The 13,952-nt window shown below is 36.4% G+C and overlaps 1 protein-coding gene and 1 long non-coding RNA gene across 3 annotated transcripts; both read left to right on the top strand.

The window, feature by feature from the left end:
• Positions 1-88: 88 nt before the first annotated feature.
• On the top strand, positions 89-2,809 carry LOC126966356 (uncharacterized). The gene is made up of 4 exons (XM_050810356.1): positions 89-807; positions 882-936; positions 1,768-2,185; positions 2,644-2,809. Coding segments are annotated over exons 1-4 (564 nt in total). The 5' UTR covers positions 89-805; the 3' UTR covers positions 2,733-2,809.
• A 2,918-nt stretch (positions 2,810-5,727) lies between these two features.
• LOC126966370 (uncharacterized) lies at positions 5,728-10,229 on the top strand. Of its 2 annotated transcripts, none has more exons than XR_007729719.1 (3): positions 5,728-6,267; positions 7,804-7,905; positions 10,184-10,229. It is a non-coding gene; the product is annotated as an uncharacterized LOC126966370 (long non-coding RNA). The 2 variants fall into 2 exon arrangements; XR_007729718.1 differs by lacking the exon at positions 10,184-10,229 and adding an exon at positions 9,906-9,948.
• The last annotated feature ends 3,723 nt before the right edge of the window (positions 10,230-13,952 follow it).

Below are 13,952 nucleotides of genomic sequence, written 5' to 3'. Positions count from 1 at the left end.
AGTTTAAATCGTGACAGACTAGATTTTATTTAATTTTTTAATCAGTAATGTCAATTTCATAGCCGTCTAGATATTTAAAACATTCATTCATTTCGATTCATTTCATCACTAGGCATTATTTGAGTAACTGAATGAAAAATTCAAAATTTTAGTGCAATTTCTTTTAAAATCATAAAGAATTTAAAAAAATAATAAAATTTCTGTGCTAGATTAACCATCAAAATGGTATTTCCATGCTACAAGTACGATTCACCAAGACCTTGGAAGAGTTGGGAATTACGAGGAGGAATTTTATATACTGATTGTCACTGTTTGAGACGCAACGGTCTTCAATATGACTGTCGTAGAACGGGATGCCAGAACTCACCTTGTTGTGAAACATTGCCAGCTCCAAAATGTGTTCCGGCCGACATAGCATGTATGAAACACAAGTCAAACCCACACGCAGAGCCATTACTTCAAATTTGTAAAATGAGAAAATATTAATTGATAATAACAACAGTTAAGTGTGGCTATACCCTGGAATCATCTACCTTTTTCAAGGATCATACTGGCTGAAAACAGTTCTAGAAGAAAACATAAATCAAACGTAGAACCGAAAAATGTCCCAACCATCTGACGGAAGATCATTTTTATTTGAGGAATGACCTCGCAATTATTATAAATTTTTATAAACATTTTTATATTAAATCAAAATTTAAAAGTGAGAATTAACTTCTAAAAATCAATAAAATCAGAAAAATTGAAAAATAACAAGCGTCAGCTCTTTTCTTTACAACTTTATTATTCTAAGTGAAGGTTGAAGATGTAAGTATTATAAATAATATTGCATGTAAGTATCGAAACGTACAAATATTTAAATATGTTTATCTAATTTTTAGGTGTTCGCCATGTGGTCCCATGGTGTGCTATAAGTACGAAGACTGTGGACCCCCGGTAAGGCTACATCCGTACAAAAAGACGGCTTGCTTCGCGTCTAGAGTCTAGTGGCTTGCATCCTGGCTACTTCCTAGTATACACGGTGGCCGCACTAGTCATTTTACTGCTGGCAAAATAGCCTTTAAACTGTTTCTTACAGAAAATTCTTTATTAATTAATATTAACAATTTCACGGCCCTGCCCATCATTTGGGTTCATGAAATAAAATAACTCTTCTCATAGTTTCTTTAAAAACACTGCATTTTTATGGAGTTAATTGTTTGGATTACAGAGGTACTTTTAAAAACTGATACAATAACTATTTCATCCATTTTCTTAACAAAAATACAACACGTTTAACTTCGATAGACGATTAGCTAGGCGACATTCTCGAACGTTCGTTTTACTAAACTAATCGCTTGGTGACTTGCTAGTCTCTAGGCGCTAAGCAAGCCTCTAAAGTTATATGCTTTCAAAATCAACTAAAATTATTCCTATATTACACAGCTTCAGTGTCTCCCGAGATCAGCGTTCAAACGTAATGGCTTGCAAGATTGCCAATACTTTCAACAAGGATCAATACGATATCTATGTCGAGCAGCCCCATGCTGTCCAAAGCCATGCCCACCGCCCTGTCCGCCGTGTGTTCGACGACCTCCTCCTGGCAAGACTTACGTGACACGATTCAGTGACTTCGACTTAATTTCACAATGGTAAAATTAAAGAATGGGCGCCACTTCAGCTGCAAAGCGGCTGCAAACAGCACCGGTAATAATATTTCTTTACATCACGGCGGATGTTGGGAGGTGTGTAATGAATTAATCTAATACAATAATTGCTGTCCCACAGAAAGGTCGATCGGCTGATTCATCTCCACTTGCGGCAGAGGATGGCGCAGAAAAAAAGAGCGAAAAAGAAAATCAACTCAAAAGAACGAAAAGCAGAGAGCTTCGTGGTGGAATAATGTATTATAGTTGTCACTGTATCAAGCGCAACGGATTACAACATGATTGTAGGCGAACTGGATGTGGCGGCGAGCCACCCTGTTTAGTTTTACCAGATCCCTTGTGTGCGCCAAGTCAATTAGCTCGTGCCAGAGGTCTTGCTGACCCTGCTCCTCTTGCAGCACACTACAGAGCGCAAGCGGGTGGGCCAAGTGCATCAGCTGATGCTTCTGGTGCCTCCGGTGGAAGTGGGAAACGCTTTATCGTGTGTGAACTGAAAGGCATACTTCCGGAAAGTCAAACGGACAAGAGCAGTAAATGTTGTAAGTGTCCCCAAATTTCAAAGATTCCTTCTCTATCACAAAATATAGCTTCAGAACATCTAAAAAACAAGGTTTGCTCCTGCAAATGTAATGGTGAAGAGCAATCTAATACGTCTCCAGTATTTCTTCTGGACGAGAAAACTATGGATACTATAATGAATCGGTTTGAAAGGAAAGAAATAGCTTCGGATGAGGTTGTTATTGGACCTGGTGGTCGACCACGAAAGCTAAAGACCCCAGTCCAAAAAGAAGAATGTACTCGACCAGGCTGTGTGCATTGGAAGCCGCCACCTCCATGTGTTTGGGATGCTCCCTGTAAGGCAGACTGCTATGAAGCTCATCCGGGCATTCAACCTGGTCGTAATCCACTAACCGGAGGTGGTGGCTCCAATACATACTCTGGTGGTAAGCAAATTGAAAAATACAGAATCCTTAAATTGTGTGAATGACTTTACCAGGTTGCTCTTCGAAGGCTGGAGGCCCCACATCCAGTGAAAACCCAAGTGCTGCTGCAGGCTTACCCGTTTTAGTGATGAAACTTTGTTAAGACTTTACCCCGACTAAGTTATGTACATCTTAATATGATACAATCAATAATTGCAATAAACATTTATTACAATTGTTTATTTGTTTATTATTGTAGAAATACATAGGTTTTTTCATATAAGGTGATAAACTGGCAAAGGGCTCATAAGATGGAACGGGGCGAGGTGAGTGCCCATGCACGTACATACAAGAGATGCGTTGCCGGCCTTTAAGATGCATGTATGCAATAAGCTCGAAGGTCACTACGTCGTAAAGGTTCAGGAAAACAGCCAGCAATAGATTCCACAGTTGCTGTGTCAGGCATAAAATTTCTCGCAAAACGCATGGTTGTACAATTCCAGACTTCAACAAATGCGGTAGATGTACAGAGAACTCTCATCTCTACGCAACGCCAAAGAATCCTGTTATTAATTGTAATTGCAGTGTATATTAGAGTTATTAATTTATTAAGTACAAATATCTTGATCAAATATATTACTTGAGCTTTTTTCGATTTCGAAACTCAAAGATAATTTAAACACTACGTTCAAGAGACGGGAGTGCCATACAAAATAATAAGAAATATCACTTGTATTGTATTACACTAAATCTTGTTACCAACATAATCAACTAATGACGTAATATCAGAGCTGCCAATAAAATAAATATATAGGGTTGGAATCAATACATAATTTTTATCGATAAAATAATATAAATAATGTCTAATTTTAAGGTTCTCTTTTGTTAATTTTAATATTGACTTAAGCAAAGTCTTACTAGTTTAAACTAAGGGATACGTTTTAGTTATCTCAAAGAAAAAAACAATTAACATAATTAATATTTTATTAATATTTTTTTTTGTTTTGCGTTGTAGTGTAGTAGTTAGACAGTCTTTGGTATTCGTTTTTCAGATGTTGCAATAATAGGCGAGGATCCTGAATTTGAAATTATAATAGAATACATATTAGCAGAAGTTAGTTAACCCTAATTTTTAGGCTTTAAATATTTTTTTGCACATCAAAACCACAATATAATATAATAAAAAGGATTTCAAAGGTAATTAAACTTATTAATCAAAAATATAGATACCATAAAAATAAAATAAATAAAAATAAATAGAAATAATAATTTCAAATAAAATATCGACAATCGATAAAAAAGTGTCAAACACTACAGATAGATTATAATATTATAATTTTTATTCTAGATGAATTAAATCAATACTTTATCACTTTTAATCACTTTAAGCATTGTTTATTAGCTTATGATTTGTTCATAAGTGCTTACCTTTCTTTATCCAAAAAGGATTTAGCCATGAATATTCTCTTACTTATCTGACCAGCCAGATCTTAAACCACATATTTTACACATTTTTTATTACATGGTATAGCTTAGAAAGTCTTACGCATTTATTATATAAATAATTAAGCACATTACCCTGAAGAATACACGAATAAAGTAAAAGAAAACGAAAATTCGTAACAAAAATTGTTAACAGTCACTTTTATTTTGAATGAAAGATGTGTCACATGACACTCAAACCAAAACAAACAAAAGAGTCGAATATATGTTAAAGCGAGACAGCGTTTGCCGCCATTATTTTTAGCGCAATGCCATACATAATCGAGTATATTAGAGAGTTGCGCCAGGCTGGTAACACTGATTCAAAAGTAAGCTTAACAATTATCATTTATCAAATCAGCCGGAAGACATGTTGCGGAAGCCACTGTTGGACACAAAGAGAATTTAACCACTATATTCAAGAGATGGGAGTACCATAGAAAATGATGAAAAATGTCGCTTGTATGAAATGAGTACTATATATTGATACCAACATAATCACCTAATGCCGTTATAGCAGAGATATAGTAAACCATATAATAATCCATAATTTGTATCGATAATTAACTATAATATTCAAATATGGATATTATTATATTGACAATTATGCCCTCAGGACAAATACGCTCTCAGGACTCTTGATTTAACCCTAAATTCTGAGCGGCTTCACTGCGCATGCATCAATTGCGCTCGTCATTTTAAAACATAAGATCTTAGTTTCATTAGCCCAGTAATATCACTAGCACTGACCTGTATAAATACCACTGGACAGGCTGTTCCATAATATGTTTGACAGCATATTTTTTGTGCCGGTTTGAAGCGCCGCACGCGAGCCTCCAGAGAACTAATTTAGACGTATAATACATATGGCTGCGGGGGAACGTACAATACTCTGAAGTATTTTTACACTTTGAATTAATTTCGTTCGTTTTCCGTGTTATTTATACTTCAAGAATCAACTTAATAAAGTACACATTTTTTGTAAATATTTTCCTACCATCTATGTTGTCCACTAGGTTATCATCACTAGTTTTAATACCGCAGACTCTCGCTACATAGCCAACACCGCCAAAATGGCGAATATCAAACAGGCATAAAAGCACTTCGACAGCCGCCAGTCCAGTGGTATATAATAGAGGTCAGTGATCACTAGCTATTGCGCCCTGTAACTTGAAACATAGTATTGCTTGCACATGATTGACGCCAAAAGAAGGCTGTGGTACACAACTGTGTAGAGAAGTACATCAACATCAGGGCTCTACTCAAGAAAGTCCAACTCAATGTTCTCATAGCACTTAGTAGAGTGGCTGTTCAAATTCATCTGAAAGTTTTATTCAATCAAATAATATAGATATAATAAAATTAGCTTATACCGAATCAAAGCTTTTCTAAAACTCTCAGAGCTGAAAACAAAGCAGCGAAAAAATAGACTGGACGGAAAGGGTTTTATTTCAAATTAACCCGAAAAATTAACTTTGATTTAAAATGAGACAGACAAACAGATGATAATAGCAGATGCTGATACAGAACACTACATGAAAGTTAAGCGATTCATTACTGTACCCATTTATAAGTATACGATGTCACTCTATTCCTAATGCTATCTTCACTTCACAGACTTTCTTGTCAAAAAGATTTATCGAAGACATATACTTTCACTAGGTATGTCAAAATTAAATTAACAAGATGGAGTAAAATTTATCCAAAGTTGCGAATTTGTATACTTAATAAATTATTTAAATAAAATATGTCCTAAATTAAAGATAAATTTTCCTTGCAACATCAAAAATATATCAAACAAAATATTAAGAAATGACATCATGATTTCTCAAAAAGTATTACGTCTAAAATTCAAGAGATATTACTTCATTTTAACCAATTATAAATTAAAACCCCTCGTAATTTCAAACCAATTGTTTTCATCTGGAGATAAAGATTCTAGTAAAGACCCAGGCAAAGATGCAATCAAAATTATAGGCAAAGAAGGAGGAAACGATGCAGTCAAAGATGTAGACAGAGATGGAAATAAAGATGTAGGAAGAGATGCTGGTAAAGATAAAGGAAGAGATGCAGGCAAATTGGATTGCAAATGTGATGATAAAGTCAAAGGGGTCAGCAGGTCACCGCTTGCACCAGTGGCTACTAGTGCAAGCTGCTCAGCTTCATCTTCTTCCAGCTCAACACCTACTGCTTCTACTGGGCCTTCTTTATATGACGTTTGTAGACTTTTATTAAATTTATATATGTGATGAAATTGAGGAACACGTCAATATCTATCCTTCTTAGAACTTGAGTGTGTGTGTTTCCTGATACGTATTATTCTCTTTACAAATTAGTTTTAGAGGATCCAAACTAGCCAGTAGCTAACCAGTGAAAAATACACCCATGACCATCTGGAATATCAAAGATTTGATAGATGTGATCCCGCCATCGAACTTATAACAGAATAGACATCTAAATTCTAATACCTTTATAATATGGGCAATGTGAAAATTCAATTCGGTACAATATCCTTGATTCTCATCAGTCAGGTTATGATTTTTTTTATTTATTGAAGAGAAGGACAAACGAGCGCACAGGTCAACTAATGTTAACCTTTCCGTTCCGGGAAACTCTGATCGCGAGAGGAATGCCTTAGATCGAATTAATTTTGGCGCGCGCAGCCTTCTGTGAATGCGTATTATTTTACATGTATTATTAGATTGCTTATAATTAGGCTGATTTAAGTGAATGTTCCTGAAAGCTATTGAAAAAAGCTTTAAGACCATGCAAAATAAACCATCTTGTAAACAAAACCGTTCAGAACTTGGTAAAGGAATAGTGTGCCGTACGGCACTCTTTGTTTTGCTGTATCTGAAAAATCAGTGCCCTGGGGCACTGCCGATTTCGGAAGGTTTGATCACCGCTACTCACATTCTCTTGAAACACAAGAACAATAACAGGAGCGTTTCCGGCCTTTTAGAAAGTTCAATGTTTGAAGGTATCCATGTCTTATCGTCGAAGTATCGCTCAAGGAAGCTCATTCCACAGCTTGGTTGTACGAGGATGAAAGTTCCTTGAAAACCACACTGTGGACTAACGCCACACATCCAGACGTTGGGGATGATATCCTAATTTGTGATGCGTCGTGCGAAGGTAAAATTCGACGGCAGGAATTCAAATTCAAATATTTTTCTTCGAAATAGGATGTGACATCACTTATTAAAAGTCAAAACAAAAACTATCACCCATTCCAAGACGAATGCCTCAGGCCTGAGAAGAATGGGCGCAAAAATCTCAGCGAGCTTTTTAATTATCAAAAATATATGTTTACAAAGTAATATTTTCCAATTATTAAACTTATTATTTAATAGGTGTCGTATCAATAAGAAAGTTATTAATCTTATAGTACCTTTACCACACAAACGTTTTGTAACATTTCTTTTGAATAACGTAATACTTTTGTTTTGAACATTTTCTAGGATCTTGTTGTAAATCATATAGATCGCCCCACCAAAGACTTACTGCCTTAGCCGAGTACTAGGTATTGTAAGCTTACGTCTGTTCCTGGTGTAAACATAATGGCTATGACAGTTTCTAGCAAATACACTTATGTGCCTATGGACCTACTATATGTAATCAGGATCCCATCACATCGAAAACAACCCATACCAGCTACTGTGGATTCATATAAGATCTGTGTTCCTAATGCAGTATTTGAAAGCGATTGCCTATTCCTTTTAGATATTAAGTGTTTTATTAAAACATTTCAGTGTCGGAAATTCAGCCATAACCTTCCTAGCTGCGATGTGAAGCAATGTTTCGAAACATTGGAATCAATTCCATCTGGCGTATTCAGACCCACAGACAGTGAGGTTAGTATCTCAGTTCAATTAATTAGCTAGTCACGAAGCAAAAATGTTCAGCTAATGTAGTACGTTGTTGACGGTACAACATTGCAACCTATTAAAAGCAAGAGAAATTCATCGCAACTAATATAGAGTAACTTTTACAAATGCAGACTGTTGACCGAGTTACAACGGGATTCCTTTAATGTTAATTGCTATATGAGTCAAAGTCAAATAAACTACATACATATATACATAACAAATTAGTTTGAAAGCTGCTTTTATATCATGTTTAAATAATATCAAATATTTCATAAATTATCCCATATTGGATGCATCAACCTTTATAGCTTGACTTCAATGTAGGTAAGGATGTTTTGTGAACAAATACAAAAAATATTAATGTAAATCCAAAATTATAGTCTGGGCTCTCAGCTGTACAAAACTTTAAGCTAATGTAATCCCTGCTCTTTGAATTCCATAAAATAATGCCCGGGCATTCAAGCCCAAGTCGCAATGTAACTTTGACCCTACGTTGGACGTTAAAATCGACTACATTATGGGTACCACAACGGCGCCTATTTCTGCCGTGATGCAGTAATGTGTGAACATTATTATGTTTCCATAGCTAGGTAAATTACTGGGCAAATGAGACTTAACATCTTATGTCTCAACGTGACGAGCGCAAGTGTAGGCACTGCATCGTAATGGGCAGGTCGTATCAATTACCATCAGCTGAACGTCCTGCTCGTCTCGTCCCTTAATGTCATAAAAAAAACGATTTTTCACAACTATGTTCGTAGAAATAGTCAGCAAATTATTACATTTTCTGAACGAAAGATCTCAAAAGCCATGAAAATAGGCATATATTTATATTTAGCTCTATGTACATCCCAAGATTCTCAACATATAATAAATTGTGGCTCATAGGTCTCCAGTACTACATACTGCACCTCACTTAGTTCGATATAATATAATTATAAATAAAATTAAATATAGTCCAGGTATTTTATTTAAGTTTTACACCAATTATTATTTTTAGGTGTTGAATTTATTTGTAGCGCCTTAAGTCTTTCATTAGCAAAATTAAGTATGCCGGTTAATAGTGTACGTTTTGCTGCAGTAAATTGAACAACATAAATAAAATCGATCTACTTAAATATTACAGGATTTATTACCATTATACATTTAACTTTTGCTGATCTTTGGTCCAACCTTTGTGTAAATCGATAGCAGAGCCGTTAAATATTGTAAAACATTCTAGTAATTTTTCTTATTTATTTAATAGGTAGTAGTTGCGTAGAGACATAGCTTTATTGTGTGTCCTCTACCGCATTTATCACGGGGAGTCTTCCGAAGAGCTGTTTAACCTGATTCCTGCCGCCAAATTCCACCTTCACTCGACACGCCACAAGTTAGCATATCATCCCCACCATCTGGATGTGTGGCGGTCCTCCACAGTGCGGTTTTCAAGGAGCTTTCCCCACGTACTACAAAGCTGTGGAATGAGCTTCCTTGTGCGGTGTTTCCGGGACGACACGACATGGGTACCTTCAAAAAAAGCGCGTACACCTTTCTTAAAGGCCGGCAACGCTCTTTTGATTCCTCTGGTGTTGCAAGAGAATGTGGGCGGCGGTGATCCCTTAACACCAGGTGACCCATACGCTCGTTTGTCCTCCTATTCCATAAAAAAACAAAAAGTAGAAGGCATTAAAAGTCAAAATTTATTTTCCCAAAAATAATTCTAAGGCAATTATTTTTGACACTTTTACTACTTTTGCCATTTCTAACATTACCACGGCTTCGGAAACAAATGGAGCTCGGAGAGACAAGAAGCGCTGGAAGAAACTCTCCCAGCATTCTTTTGCGCTCTTTTTAGTAAAATATACAATATTGTACTGTCATTTTTATTGCTATAAAATAATCATAATCTATTCCTAGGCTTCGGATCACTTAGATATTCAGCTGTGTAGTAGTAGGATTTACGACAGAGCCATTTTATATTAAACATTAAAAGTTATTTACAGATAATGCCTGAACTTGAGTGGCTGGTACTTTATTAAAAAGGTGAATGAATACATTTACCCTTTTGGTCACAATTCCGAGATTGCCACGCAAAATCTCGATTTCAGATACAATTTTTTCCAGTTTGAGAATTACAAGACTACTTTTGATCCTGTTTAGAGACTAAAAAAAGAAAACAACCAAAAGTTAAAAGTTTTAATAAAAAAAATAAGTCCTTACTTATTATTTCCCTATCAATGAACCGTGTATTTTATGAACATGTTGCATATGTTTTATTCAGATGCTGGGTCCGTGCGCTGGCAAACAATGCTGTTATAAAAATCCAGAATACTTCTCTTTCCATCACATGAGCTTTTATGACTTCCACTATTATTTGAGGACTTATCGACAGCCATGCCCTAAGACAGGAAGAAAGCCCTAGAATGGAATTGAAACTTTTATTAAATCAGTTTTAATGAAATATTCCGGTTCTATAAAATTATTCAGAAATAAAAATGGAGTTGATAAAACAATAAATTGATATTTTTTTATTTCTGTATGCTTTAATATAGATTCTAGTTGATAAATCAAACGTTTAGTAATATTACGAACAATATTTTGTATGTTTAGATATTTATTTATTTATTTTTTACATCGTAAAATCTATTAGCAAATTACATCACAGCTATAATAATATTTGATAAAACATTGGCCAAAAGTGAATTTCTATGGCCACTGTGGCGACGCACTGAGACTTGAAAGAATAATAACTTCTAATCTTTTTTCTTTATATGACAATAAAAAATACGCCCTGCCAATTACAATGCAGTGCCGCTCAGGATTCTTGAAAAACCCAAAAATTCTGAGTGGCACTACAATTGCGCTCGTCACCTTGAGACATTACATGTTAAGTCTCATTTGTCCAGGAATTTCATTTGATTTGATTTATTTAATTTTTTATAGAAAAGGAGGACAAACGTGCGTACGGGTAACCTGGTGTTAAGTCATCACCTCCGCCTACATTTTCTTGCAACACCAGGAAGGAAGGAAGGTGTAAGTGCTTTTTTTGAAGGTACCCATGTCGTATCGTCCCGGAAACGAAAACGGACGGTATTAAAATGTTGCAGAAGTTTACATGTATCTTATAGATTTGATGTTAGTGAAGTTACTAACAAAAAAGATAGTATCGATGATGCAATGTTGACATCCCTAGCATTGAGCACAGAAAAAAGAGTAGATAAAAGTAATATCTATACGCGTCTGGAACTTGCGTGAAACAACCCTAGTAGGGAAAAGTACATGGCCACAGAATCAGAATTGTTTCTGATAGTATGGCGGTACTAACAGCGCTGAAGGGTACCACCTACAACTCAGGGCTAATATACGAGGGTCGCCAAACCCTGGAACAAGTTGCCTCTTATAACCGGGTAACTCTGCAATGGATCGAGGGACATAGCGGTTCGTTAGGTAATGATGCAGCGGATGTACTTGCAAGGCGGGCATCGGCAAATCTAGTGACTGGTCCATTGCCACTTCTACCACAATAAATACTAAATGCACTCATGGATACGCTCCCTCACCAACAACCAACACAACACCCGATGGATGAATGTCTCAAGCTGTAGACAGTCGAAGAAGCGATACCTGCACTGTCGCCCAAACTGACGCGTAGACTTATCAGTCTCAACAGACATGACATCCGTATAATGGTGGGCACCCTAACGGGTCAGACATCACTAAACAAACACCTTTTCACAATCGGCGTAACGGACAGTCCTAAGTGCAGAGGCTGTCTGGCCGAGGACGAAACGGTCGCTCACGTAATCCTGGAATGTCCCGCACATTGGTAATAATTTAACTAACATTATTAATTAATTTATTTAAAATTAACCAATACGAGGTCGCTCCAGGAAGTCTCCGAACACACCAGGAATGTTCTGAACTTCTGGAAGGAGCTGGGCTGGTTGGAGTAACTGGCCATTACTGCACGCAAAATAGACCCATGCTAGTGGTTTAATTGCGGAAACAGGAGCCCCTATACCATACCATACCATACCAACCTTAGTAGGGAAGACCGAAGATGTTCCTCTAACGCGGGGCCGCGCGCTCCAGGTACCCGGGTTAGAGGTAGTAGGTAAGTAGTATAAGTTTATTTGAAAGCTTCTTAAATATTCATTAGGAAAAAAAGGAAATCCTTTGGTATATTATGGGACAGTGCAGCCGATTTTAATAATATCTTTGTGCTGCAGAAGAGGGTTATTCGCGCTCAATATGTACGATTCTTTAGGACCTACTATAAGTATAACCTAACTATTCCTTAAGAGAAAAATTTAAACAAATAAACATTTTGGCTGTTGCACATCGATATATTGTTGATAGTGTTCTGTATGTTCATAGGCATATTAAGGAATTTGTTAGGAAGTGCTACAGTCATAATGTTAACACGAGGAACAAACATAAACTACTCGATTAAGTCGAGTAATTAATCCTTTCTTTGGTAATTTGGTCGAGTAATAATCCTAGAAAATTTACAAAACAAAGGTGTTACGAAATTTAAAAGAAATTTTATTTGTGTATTAATCCTAGAAGTGAGGGTTATCACTTTAAAAACATAAAAAATTGTTTAGATTTACAAGGGCGACATCTCAAGTCAAGTTCCTAATATGCAAATATTGGGGTTGAGCAGGTTATCAACTGTAAAGTAGGTCCTGTAGATGAAGCCACAACCTGAGAGTTGAACAAAGCATACAGGATTTTAAGAGATGCAACATTCGAACGGTTAGCTCAATTGGTTAGAGCACCAGCACGGAACGCCGGAGGTCGTGGGTTCGAGTCCCGCATTCTTCATAAAATTTTGTTGTTTTTCAAATTTTATTTGTGTTTAAAAGAATTGTCAAAAAATATTTGTGTGGTAAAGGTATAACATAAATGATTTTCTTAATGATACCACACACTGAGAATGGAGGCCACCCTCAGGCTATTTACTAACGATTTTAAGATTTAATGATATTACATTGTTACCATATTTTTATGTATAAAAAACCTTGCAGTGCAATTAGTGTAATTTTAAATCCTATGTTGAATAAAAATATTTGAATTTGAAATATACCTTTTAGGAACATATTTCATTACATAAACACATTTGCAAATTCGTGTATTTTCTAAGCAGCACTGTTTATGGATGACAGAGTAAGGAACAAAAGTATTTACAATGATAGGGCTTGCGTCACTTTCCAATACAACTTACAAGTATAGTAATCTTGGTGAAATCGAAAACAGCTTGTCTAACCTGATAGACAAACGTGCATAACAAATGATAGTGATTTGATTCGAACGCAAATAGCTCTCTATTACTACGATACGTATTGTAGGGTGCTAACGACATGTTTGTCTGCAATCACCGTGAGCTAACTTTCTAGAAAAACACCCCGCTTGTTTTATATGGCTTCAACCAGTGGGAGTCTCCGATGCACATGAAGCCGGCTAGATTATGGGTACCGCAACGGCACCTATTTCTGCCGTGAAGCAGTAATTGTAAAAATTACTGTGATTCGGTCTGAAGGGCGCCGAAGCTAGTGAAATTACTGGGCAAATGAGACTTAACATCTTATGTTTCAAGGTGACAAGCGCAATTGGAGTGCCGCTCGAATTTTGGGTCAGAATAATGGCTAGGGCGTATCAGTTACTATCAGCTGAACGTCCTGTTCGTCTCGTCCCTTATTTTCATAAAAAAACTGCCTATTATTTGATCAAAATCATAAAGCTAAAACGGACTAAAAACGAAGAGCTATATGACGTGATTCAGCCTTCCAGCCACATATGGAGTATTGCTGTTATCTCTGGTCTGGCGCACCCCAGTATCAGCTCGATCCATTTGACCACGTGCATCACAGAGCAGCTTGAATTGTCGGAGACCTAGTGCTCTGAGAACGGCTGGATCAGTTGGCGTTACGTTTAGACGTCCCTTCATTGTGTGTCTTCTACCGCATTTATCACAGGGGGTGTTTTGAAGAGCTGTTTCATCTGATTCCTGCAGCCGAATTCCATCTTCACATGGCACTCCAAAAATT

The sequence above is a fragment of the Leptidea sinapis genome, chromosome 10 (assembly GCF_905404315.1).
Source record: "Leptidea sinapis chromosome 10, ilLepSina1.1, whole genome shotgun sequence".
In the NCBI taxonomy this organism is placed as follows: domain Eukaryota; kingdom Metazoa; phylum Arthropoda; class Insecta; order Lepidoptera; family Pieridae; genus Leptidea; species Leptidea sinapis.
This window is presented reverse-complemented; position numbering and strand designations above follow the sequence as displayed.

Excerpts from the sequence above, each read along its gene's own strand:
- LOC126966356 (XM_050810356.1), top strand. Across the intron at positions 937-1,767 it reads ACGAAGACTGTGGACCCCCG|AAAGGTCGATCGGCTGATTC; the intron begins GTAAGGCTACAT and ends GCTGTCCCACAG. Across the intron at positions 2,186-2,643 it reads GGACAAGAGCAGTAAATGTT|GTTGCTCTTCGAAGGCTGGA; the intron begins GTAAGTGTCCCC and ends TGACTTTACCAG.